Source organism: Harpia harpyja, chromosome 5 (assembly GCF_026419915.1).
Source record: "Harpia harpyja isolate bHarHar1 chromosome 5, bHarHar1 primary haplotype, whole genome shotgun sequence".
Taxonomy (NCBI): domain Eukaryota; kingdom Metazoa; phylum Chordata; class Aves; order Accipitriformes; family Accipitridae; genus Harpia; species Harpia harpyja.
Window position 1 is genome coordinate 44,332,721 of NC_068944.1, and position 12,299 is coordinate 44,345,019.

Sequence of the window (12,299 nt, forward strand, 5' to 3'; positions counted from 1 at the left end):
TTAGTGATTTTTTTTTTTTTTTTAAGAAACTATTTCCTTCAGCTGTTACAACAGATACCCTCTGGAGAAAAAAAAAGAGGAAAGACCTCACTATCATCCAAATTCCTCCCTTGATATCCATCACAGCATTTTGGAATTACTGACATCTTTGTCTCAAGAGTAGCTGAATGTAAGGAACAGTGCTTCTGCACTCCACCATGAAAAGGTCCACACGTATTTCCATTCAAGGGTAGTAATCTATTTTAAAACAAGAATTTATTGTGTTATAGTATAAAGACACTAAACACAAAACAAAGTGTTTAACAACATGAACATTGACACAAAATAAAAGCAAGATCGTTTCAAGCCAATTCTGTAACCATTTCATGTGAGAAATTCCAAGTGAAAGAAAGTTACATACACAGAGTCACCCTACAGAAAGGATGGCACCACCTTCATCTAATTCAAGCCCTATTTCAGGACATCATAGCATTGTCAGAATAGTTGCATTATTTTGAGGGCTTTAGTGGTATATAGGCTTTGTCTTGGCCCTCTGTATATAGGTGAACTTACCCACAGATCTACAAAAGAACCAATGGAGGCATTTCTACTGTAAACTAAAAGACCTGAGGTACATTCTCTCCTAATCTACCTTGCATTTTTTTGATCTAAATATATTATAGGGGAGGGTTATTAAAGAGCAGCATAAATTTGGTTATTTAACTTCATTGTAGTCCATGTGATAGCATAGGTCAATAAAACATATAATGCTTTGCACTACGACACCCATCTTCAACAAAATACATACAGCATGTCATAAAGCTTCTCTGAAACCATGTATTGTAGTATGGCAAGCCACCATATGAAAAGATACATGAATCTGAGAAGATGTTCTTGAACCATTTCTTCAGAGACATTACCTTGTATCACAATAAGGTCTCTTTCCTGTGGACTATTTGATAGGATCCATTATGTGAACCATTCATACATGAATTTCTCAAAGCTGCACCAATCATTTCAATCAATACAGAGCAGTTAATATGAATATACAGATTAAGTATCAGATTACTGCTCTTTTATATGAACCATTTCCAAAAATAACCAGTTTGATTAACTCACAACAATAAAATTTTGCTAAACAAAAAGCTCGGAGCAGAACTATTTCATTTGCTTAAAATTATTATTTTTGGCTCTTAAAAGAAACTGAATTCTATGTTTTAAAGGCTCATTGTGAAAATATATACACACATCAAATTTATATCCAAAGCTAGATTTTACCATTGAGTTTTAAAGGCCAAGAGATATTTTCAATACAGTAGAAAAAAATAGCAGTTCCTGAAGTATATTGTAGCCTCACTTCACTGGCAATATCCATAATTCAGTTGCTGTACAAAACACTTCTCTGAAGCAAATCCATCTGAACTCTATCCACCCTGAGTTAAGCATCTACACTTTAAAATGTTTTAAACATTAGGTAACAGAGAAGTATATACATGGCTATAAAACTTGTCAGTTATCATACAGCAGTAAGAAAAAAAAATCAGTATTTTCAGCCAATTTTCTGTTTGTTATTGTAGTTATTAGTTCTGGGTTGGGCTTGGGGTTTTTTTGGCTTTTCTTTGTTTTTAAATCAAGCAGTTACTTGATTTAGACATTCATGCATTAATCGCTTGAATTTTTTTTTTTTGAGTGCAACAATAAGGCAATAGTAAAAAAAGTTATAGAAATTTTGCATATGTGTAAAGGTATTAAGTTTATAAAAGTGCTTCCTAAAAAGACAACCTAATTGCAGTATCAAAATATTACAGAGTGGTGAGAACGACTATCATTTCAATAAATGTTGCTCCATAGAAAAACATCAATCTGATTTTAGGCTTTTTCCCCTTTTTTGGTGAAGTAAAAGCCTGGAAAAAAATTGGTATGGCTGCGTGGGACAAGCAAGTTAAGAAAATATACTTTAGTCTAAACTTAAATAAGAAGGTCCACACTTTTTTGTCAAAACATTAAGCCTCTGTCAAAAATGTATTTTTTTTTTTCTTTTTATAGTACAGGATTAAAAGACAAGATGATGCTTACAAGATAAAGAAATAATTTACATGAAAATATCTTCTGACAAAGCTTTTCAATCAAAATATTGTTTTGTAACATTCAAACATGACATACAACAACAAAAGAAACAGTGAATGCAAACAAAAAAATGTTATATGGATTGCTTTCAAACACATAAATAAATGAAATATTGGTGTAGGCAGTAGGGCTCATGCTGATGGCTAGCAGGAAATAACAGTGTGCAATCTATTTGGAAAAAGCTCTAAAGTACAAATTACAAGCCCAATTACGGACTGCAGCAAGTTCAGTTATATCACTGCCATCCTCTTCTATCTCCAAAATAAATTCTTGATTAAATCACTCATACCCTAAATTACTCATACCTTTGCTTCAGAGATATGAATAACTATATACAAAAAGTAGTTTTATTTCACCATAGGGATAACATTGTACCTCTCTGCCAACGTCACTTGAAAAACCTTCCATGTCAAAACAATCTGACAGCAGATAAACAATTTAATAAATATGCAATGATCTTATTACAGTCCTTCAGCTAAGCATGTTGATTCATGCTGCTAGTTTTGTGACCACAGTGCATAGAATCCAAATATAAAAGAATGGGGAGGCTTTTAAGGTAATGGAGGATCCCTTGCTTATAATCCAAATATATCCGAAACTTTCATAAGCTCTGTCATGCATCAATCTTTTTTTGTGGCAGGAGCAAAACCTTTCCCTGGTACAATGTCCATTGCCGGCAATGGATGCACCAAAACCGTCAAGGAGCTCAGTGTTATTGCACAATATATGAAGACCTGGAATTCTTCCAAAAGCTTAAAATAAAAATAATGGAATTATTCTGACATTTCTGGACACCTGCATTAATACTGTATGACTAATAAAAGCATGTCAGTTGCATGGACTGAACCAGCGATCAACATGCGCCCAGAATGCACACTAGTAAAAATGCAGTCAAAGGAAGTAGTCTTCATTGCCTATAGGTCACTTCCAGTCAAAGGTTAAAGTTCAAAGACTGAATGATCAAAGTGCTCATTTTCTCAGTAGGACTATCTTCTGCTACGAGGATCACAAAATGGTGGCATCAACATGTGTCATCTTTAAAATAAAAGAAGAGCATTTATGGAAAACATATAAACATTCTAAGTCCAAATTAGCAAGGTGCTGTACGCAGAAACAATTCCTAGCATAGACAGTAACATGCAGTGGAAATACACCAATTGAATAATTATGCAGTTTTGTTCAATAATGACTCAGGAAAAAAAGAAGAGAATATCAAAACACAAAACTTCCAAAATACACATAACACCCCCAAGCATATTAGTATTAGCAAATATTTCATTAAAAGGACAGTAATTTCCACGCTTGATATTGAAAAAGTCACTCATCAGGAAAATTAAAGACTAAATATGCTTAACATTTTGCCCCCTTTAAGTATAGCAGGTCCACACCAGTTACCAAATTGAAAAATCCTTTTATAAGGAATATATAGCAATAAGAGCTAGCAGAGTGGGCTTCTCCTGCTGCATTCTCAATCTTTTATACATATATATGTATATATATTTATATATATGTATGTATATTCATTTATTTCTCAAGAAGCAACACAAACTATAGCTGACAGAATTATGCAAAAATAACAGGTTACTACTATAATCCTAAAATCTTAAACCTGAAAATAACTTATATTCACTAAATTTTAGATACTGTGATTGGACAGAACATATTACAAAAAAGCATATTCTATGACAATCTTTTCTGCATTATGCTCAATATTAAAGTAAATATTTGCCTGTGAAAGGTCTCCCTTTTAAATTTTCTCTTCCACACATCAACCCGCAGTATATTTGCATCTGGTAACAGTAAATATTAAGTTTGTTAGCAGAAAGCAAACTTATTGTCTTGTTATTTTCAATGCACTTGTTACCTCGCACACCTAGAAAATGTAGCCTCATAAATAGTATTTTTACTGTTTACAGATTTAGTATGTATAAAGTAGCAGTTAAGAATTCCACATTCTCACTGGAAAACATTATGTCATCGATACTATTGCATGTAAAAAACCTCTTCATTTTGATAGTAGGGTACTATACATGTAAAAGATTGGACAAGGATGCAAGAGAGATAGAAGGGGTATTTAAATGGCATACCAAAAGTTTGGGCCAAATACCACAGAAAACACTTCCTACTTCAAAAAAAAAAAAAAAAAGAGACAAGCCAAAAGCAGTAAGGAGGTGCTAGTTGAAAACAAACACCATTGCCCTCTTTTTCACAAAAATCTACCTCCTGACAACACCAAAGCCAGGCAACAGCTTTGCGAAACCAGTTTCAGCCTGGATGCCCAAGAAAACTGTATCTGGAAGATCCTCCTCTGTCTTTAACACAACACGATCAACTCTCAGACTGAAAATTCAACGTGAAATTCAGTGTACAGGTGAAGCAGACATTTGTAGGGCAGACATTCTAGAAATATTTTAAGTTATCAAAGATCAGAAGTCTTGAAACAGGGCTTGCGAGGACATCAGTTTGTAGCAAACAAGGCTCCACAACTCTGTTTATGCAATAAGTTGCTTTGTTGGGGCATGAGATGAGATTAAAAACTCTGTAATAAGCTAAATGCACAAAGACACATGTTTACATGTCAGAATACATCTCAAAGTGCCACTTTATCCCTCTGTGTTCATATTGGTTTGCTTTACATCAGCTCCCAACATCAGCTCCCAGCCATGCACTATTTGCTCCCAGCTAAATAAATTCCAGGCACTTACTGGAAATAAAAATAAAATAAAATAAAAAAAAAAACCAAAAACAACCAAAAAACTTCAAATGCATATATTAGAAGTGATGACAGTCTTCCTCCTTTCTCTTCAAAACACAAGGATTCAATTTCACATTAAAGCTAAGCCATCCTAATGGCTAGCTGACAACAGAAGGGGCAGAACCACTCTGCATCTCCCCCCACGTGTTCTTATATTAGCACTGCCATTTATTTCACCTAGTTGTTACCTTTGGACGGCTGGTTTTCTTTCTTGGTTGGGATTGGGGTTTTGCCCCTAATTTACCCAGCCTGAAGTGGTTCGACCACAAGATCAGATATGTGACACTTCAGTTGAAGCAGAAGCAGAAAATTAAGATGACAGAATCACATTTTCCAAGGGCTTGTAAATCTTTTCAGATTACAAAACACTGAAGACAGTTCTTTTCCAGAGAGAGGTGGTTAAAATTAGCAGGCAAGCTACACCTCCCATTTTAGTGTAACCCACCATTTCTTCAAACCCATTAAGAAAACATTGAAAATTTAAAGATCATGCTTTGGCAGTCTTGTTTTATGTCCACAGAAGAGAAACAAAATTACTTGTAAGTAAGAAAAGGAGCAAGTGACACACAAAACTTGAAGGAAAAACCCTCTAGCATTTAAGAAAATTTTTGTCCAACGGACATTGGGCATATTTTATTTTTTAATGTAAGAATTTAATGGTGGGGGAGTAAAACCCAATGAACTTCTAATCATGACCTCCTTTTTAATTAGTACTTAAAAGGGAAGTTAAAGAACAAATGAAAATATTATGAAGCAAAACAGTATGAGTTATTTAAATGAACTGACTTGCTTTCTCTTGCCTCAGGTTGGTTTTTAGATCGCTCTGAATTTGGGGAGGGGTAAGGTTTTCTGACTTATAGAAAACAGCCATTGCATAGTTACTTCAAAGTAATTAAATGACTTGTTCAGTGGACTATAAGCAGCTTGATGGTTTTGAGCCACAATTATATAGCAACTTTCAGAGTCAGATAACCCACACTTCTTTTCATACTCATTTGGTGTTTTGCTTGTTTAACTCAAATTGAATTTAATGAATAAGAAATCAAAGTAGTATCGGTAGACTGTTCTCCTTGATAGACTTCAATCCTGAATCAAAACAAGACTAGTACAAATTCAAAGCAGACAAAACATATTTTAATCACAAGGCAAAGCCAATAAATGAAACTTTACTTGTTTCTCTAGCAAGTGAAAATACAAATAGTTAATAAAAATTCTCCCGAAATTGCCAATAAAGATAAAGCAAAACTAGAAATGGAGAAGCACCAAACACATTACAAGAGCGTGAAAACAGAAAGAGAAGAGAAAGTGACTACTGAATAATCTGGTGAAGATTAAAAACCCAGCCTTGCAGGCAATAGGATTATTATTCTTGGAATCAATTTTAAAAACAACATAATGTACAACCACATGATAAACAGTCCTGAGTTTCTTAAATACCTCTTAATCCTATGACATACAGCACTCCTCTTACTGTAACTGAAGTCACCTTGTTTTAGAGATACTATTAGAGTATTATGAGAAACAGAGTTTCATTCTGTTACATTACCATACATCAAAATCCCATTGGTCTCAGCAAGTCTTATGAAACTCTCAAGTTTCACTTGTTAAGGCATCCATGGGCTTTTAAGAATCTAAGGGTGAAGGTTTTGGCATTTGCCTCTCCAGTCATTAACTCCCACTGTCTCAAAATACCCAGTCTCATTTCACATAGGGGACAGAAGATGTCCTGGGGTGGGGAGGCAGTGAAAAACAGAGGATGTCTTATGATGGAGCCTTCAGTGAAAAGCAGTGATGGGATCAACTGCTCCTGCACCACCCTAGCATACAGCATTACTTGCTCTAAACACATCCTTTCCCAAAATACACGGGCTTCCAATAACCACCATTTATATACTATTTTCCCAGGGAAAGCAAAGAAAGTATTGGCCAACAAGAAAGGAGAGAAGAAAAGCATAGCCCGTCTCTAACTCCTGCTTCTTTCTTTCCTCACCAATGGAGTGGATAAGACAAGTACATACAGTCAACCCCAGCTCTGGGAAAAGGATGACAAATATTGAGGCAGAAGAAAGAAACCACACAGTATGAAGCCAGACAGAGAACACATGGAAAGAAGGGAAAAAAAAAAAAACAAAAAACAAACCCACAAACAAAAAACCCCACCAAACCAAAACAACTAGCACTGCAGACACTGTAGTACTATACATTGCAATTTTAGTATGGTGGGTTTTTACCATGTACATGTAGAATCTTATTACTGTATTATTGACTACTAGTTCTTAAGAGCCTTTAAGTCAGCCAACTGTCCTACACTGGAAATTCTGATTAACAGCGGAAATCTATTAAAACACATAGCTGTTTACAAATACATAGGCATTTTTTAATTGTCATAAAAGCTCTTAAAGCATTACCAACAACAACAAAAAAACCTGGGTTTAGAGCTAAACCTAGTTTCATTACAGACCTTCCCCAATCCCAAACTTAAGACTTGTCATGGACTAATACAGTTTATAAGAACTTTCATTCACATTCAAACCTCCAATTTAGAACATAAATCTGTGCAGTTTAAATTTCCATCAGGAATTATTAAAATGTGATATAAAAAAAAATCACAGCAGAGTATCTCAGAAACAGGATTTTAATAACTTCTTCAAATTTAAGAAAAGAGTTTAAGGCTTTGAATGCATTTCTCCTACTTTCCTACATTTTCATTGCCTTCAGCCTGAAAAACTTCAAAATTCCTGCTCCTAGTTAAATACTTACCATGATACCACCATTTTGTTTTCTTTGGATTCTTGTTACACGTTCTTACATAAAATGAGTTATCTGGAGGTCGCCTCTGCAACAGAAGAAAAAGACCTACAAATAATCAAACAATCCTCATATTGTAATACATGAGCTATTTAATAAGCTTATGAAAGGCTACCACGTGAATGCAGTGAAAATGAGGTAACAGGCAAGGCTAGAACTTTGTCGAGAAAAATCTCTTAATGATCCAGGTAAGAATTCTCACTAGAGATACTCCAAGCAAAAAATTAATGAAAAATACCAAACAGTTCGGACAGACAGGGGAGAACAAAATAAAAATAAAATAAAATAAAAAAGAATAAAAAAAAAAAGGAAAGGAAACAACCCACAAGAAAGGAATAGCTGTTCAAAAAAACCAAATGAAATTCCTTTGCAGTTTTGAATCTAATTCTGATATATTAGATCCAATTCCCATCCGTAAGTCTCAGCTTAGAGTGGGTGAAAAAATGAACTTAAACATCTATATCTGATCAATACTTTGTATTCTTCAGCTTTCTTCATAAGTGTCATCATTATGCAAAACCAAAGTCCTAGGATACAATACAAAGCCATTTTGGGGGTGTTTTTCTATCACATACACATGACTAGGACTGATTGGGATGTGACATAAATAGGCATGTTTGGATAGCACAGATGTACAAGCTCTGACCACATCTAACTTCCACAGATATTCCACTGCGAAAGAAATGGTCAAAAGTAAAAGGGTAGCCTCTTCACAGAAAAGGTCTGAGGTATCAGTACCACTCATCTATGACCAAAAAAGCAGCTTAGCACTATTTACCTTCCTGAAATGAAAATTATAAAGATCACTGAAACAGGACAGCTGCAAAGCCTTACAAACATCTGCACTAAAGACATTTCAATAGGCATTTTGCACTGCCTTTAGACATAGAATCAATTTACACAGAATTGTCCTAAAACATGACTGAACTTCACAATTAGTACAACTAGAAGGATTCCATTCACTCCTCTTTTCCAATGATGATATATGAGTAGGTTACCATGAAAACAGTGACAAAGGACTTACTGCACTGTTTATTTTGCAGTTCTAGCTTAGTATTTTTTCAGTAGTAGAAATGTAGATATAGTAGTTTTGCCTATTTTAGAATTTGAGAAATGAAAAAATCTCACTTTGCAAAGTAGAAAACTATTCACTTTTACTTATTCTACTCCAACGGTGCTAAAAAAAGCCCATACCTTTTCTTTGCAGCTGGAAAGCATGCTAATAATGCTAAGACAAACAGATTGCACTGAGAGAGCTGGAGACCAGTCTTCTGTTAGAATGGATAAACAGATATGACCATTGCTATAAACATGAGGATGAACAGGAATATTGTCTCCAGTAAACATGACCTAAAAAAAAGAACAAACATTACTGTAATTTATGTTCCACATTTTAAATAATTGTATTGCTTTGGGGAAAACAATATCTTATTTAAGAAGTGGATCTGCCATTTTCACTTACATTAAATAATACACTTTACCATGTGAGGTTCATTCATTTTTGGAAGCTGTTAATTGAAATGTAAAAATAAAACAATGGAAGCCTAAATAGCTAGTGAAGATGAAGTTAAATAAATGGTTATATGTAGGGTTTTTTCTATGAATATTTATACAGCATAGAAAAATACAAAGGTAACAGTGTAAAGACATCAAACTAAACTTTTTGTATCTTGTGGCCTCAGTCTCTCACGTCCTGAGGAATACAGTTGCCTAGCCAAAACACTGGATTTTAATGATTTCATAAGCCACAATGTTATACACCAGGAAACACAACCGAGATTCACAAATAAGTATTTATGTAACCCTGGACACCATAGAAATTAAGTTCTGGACAACTCATCCAGGTTCCAGCATAAAGAGTAAAATGCATCAATCCTACTAACTATAAAATAAAGGACTTGTACAACCAAAGTATGCTACCATATAGGAAATATTTTTAGATCATTATTTCAAAGGGGATATGTTTTTATTTGACATGGATGAATATGTAAGAATAGCATTTAGAACCTTAACTCCTCTCTATTAAAAGATAATATCACAGTCAAAAAAAGGCTAGAAAACCAGTTTTGACTATTGCTCTTACATCAAGTTTTTGTCAAACACATAGTTGGCTCAGGACCAACGGAAATGGAGTAAAAGTGAAACCTTTGTAGCAGCATTATCCTCCTGAGCTCCTTATCCAACATAACCACTGTCAGTAATCTTTTATCCAATGACACAATAAATCTCTACCACTCATAACCATAATACCCAGAAGCCTCTTAAGCATTTCCTAAGTTATATAGATATATGTATGTGTACAAATATGTATACATGTACACAACACACCCACCTCATCACTGACTACAAGAAAGAAGCAACACCATCATACAGGAAACTAAAATTAGAGAGCTTAACAAATGGCAGATAGGTTTCTAAGGCAGCAGAAAAACTGGATGCAGAATGATCTTTCATGGGTCTTTAAATTGGTATTTCTTAAGCACTGAAGAGCTTACCTTCATAATCTAGTAATGTATTTCACATCTAACTAACATCTTCCTTTTATAGGAAAACCAGAACTAGGCATGCTAGGTAAGTAAAAGTATGCACACTATGATAGACAATATACATTTAAAGGCAGAAAACAACCAAATGATTAAGCAGCAGAAGTGTAAACTGCCAATTCGCAGTAAATAGATTTGCAGGAGAGAGAATTATGACCCAGAGGTTTGTAATATAGAATGAACTACCCGCACAGCAGCGTTTTTATAATGGAAATTCTAGCCATCTACAACAATCAAGTATCCAGTACTTAATTTCTTAATTGTTTTCTGTGCTAAAAGTCAGTGTACACGTACAGATCTAATTTGCTGTTTTACAATAAACTGCACAGAGCCACACACACAGGTTGGATAATGAGTACAAACAGTACCTACTTGGAACCAAATGGAAGTGGCTACTCTCCTGTGGATGACCTATGATTAGTTCACTGCAAACCTGATGAAGTGCAGAAGTACAGGTGGCCAGTTTGTTCCTTAAAACCTAAGACTGAAAAGTCAGCATTCTAGGTTTTAATCACAGTACCTAAAAACATGTCATGTTTATGGTTTAAGTGTCTCTCTCAGCTCCATGCTTCAGTCTCAACACCAATGAGAACAGTGTCAGAGATCATTCTTGGAACTCTGAGCTGAAACAGACAGGATAAGAACTAAGGCACTCTTGCTTTTCTTCTTCCTTTTTCAGAAAAGCAGCACTGATAGATGAACACTACTCTTACCAGCCGTGTTTTGTAACATTTCCCTCAGGTAATGGAGGGATGGATGTACAGATCTCATTCTGCAGCCTAGTAGTACTGCTGTCCCTTCAGTTCTTTACATTGCCATGAAAGCAACACAGTATCTCACATCTCAACTGTAACCATTAGATTTATAGGCCTCTCATAAAGATGTCGTGTATCTATGAGAATCCCTACCACAAGAACAATATTGCTCCAGCTGTATGAATAATGGCAGCAGAGAAGATGCAAGAGGCTTAAAAACAAACTAGAAAAAAAAAAGAAGTTGGAAGCAAAAAGAGAGGGGACAAAGAAGCAGTTTGTTGTTTACTCTACTCCTACACCACAGTAAAGGGGATCTTCCCACTTTACCCTGCGTTGCTCTTTCACATGATATGAATATCAACCTCAAAGAAGCCTCCAGTTTACACTGCTCTTTCATCTCCTACGAAACCAAGTAGATTGTCACAGCACCATACCTCACTGCAGAGTCATTTTTTAAAAGAAAAGGCATCTGCACAATGTGTTTAATACAAATTAAAGTAACTAAACCTCATATTAGGATATGGGGATGATACTAATATTCAGCATGTGTCATGCAGCTATAACTTAAAGGTAGCGTTAAGCAAGAAGAAAGCAGTTACCTGAGGCGAATCAAAAGGATACCGACTACTGAACTTAAATAGAAGCTGAAATTTCTCCCCTTCATATAGTGTTCCTGGAGCACCTTCCATGTCTACAATCCACCTAAGGAATGGGGAAAAAATTGTTAGTATTGTGGACTGACAAGTAATTTTACTCCTGGAGCACAGGACTAATCAAATCAATTACCAATCACAGCCCAATTTTCTAAACTCTCCATTAGTATCATAACCATCACAAAGGTGAGTAACACATCAAGTCTACATTTGAAAGAAAAAAGCTTGGTATTTTACATACAAATAATATTTTACATACAAGCATTGATATAGTGCGGCAAATTATACAAGTAATTATGACTTGAATTCAACAGAGACCCATCAGTTCCCAATAAAATGACTGTTTCAGCTTTGTTGTCCCACATTAACAAAGACCTGTTCCAAAGTTTATTTCTACACAGAAACAAGCTTGGAACAAAATAAACTACTACGCATTCTCTTTCACATTGATTTCCTTGACAGAAAAGTAAAACATCAATACAGTTTATTAAAATAAAATCTGTATCCAAAGGGGAAGGACAATGCTCCTCTTGCACCCATATCTGTGAAAAACTCAGAAATTAAATGGTATATAACCTGGCAGGCAATGTAACCAAAACTGGAAAAGTGAATAGTATAAAAAGGAAAAGGTCACAGAAAATTAAAAACAAAACAAAACAAAACAAAATGGATGATTTGC

At 34.9% G+C, this 12,299-nt stretch overlaps 1 protein-coding gene across 1 annotated transcript in view; it reads right to left on the bottom strand.

Annotated features, from left to right (window-relative positions):
• Positions 1-236: 236 nt before the first annotated feature.
• UBE2W (ubiquitin conjugating enzyme E2 W) overlaps positions 237-12,299 on the bottom strand; it is a 33,490-nt gene continuing 21,427 nt past the window's right edge. The window contains exons 3-6 of the mRNA XM_052787589.1: positions 11,567-11,669; positions 8,864-9,019; positions 7,622-7,697; positions 237-3,141 (exon numbers count right to left, since the gene is read on the bottom strand). Coding sequence (XP_052643549.1) covers positions 3,128-3,141; positions 7,622-7,697; positions 8,864-9,019; positions 11,567-11,669 — 349 coding nt within the window. The 3' untranslated portion in view covers positions 237-3,127. The remainder of the gene's footprint in view (positions 3,142-7,621; positions 7,698-8,863; positions 9,020-11,566; positions 11,670-12,299) is intronic.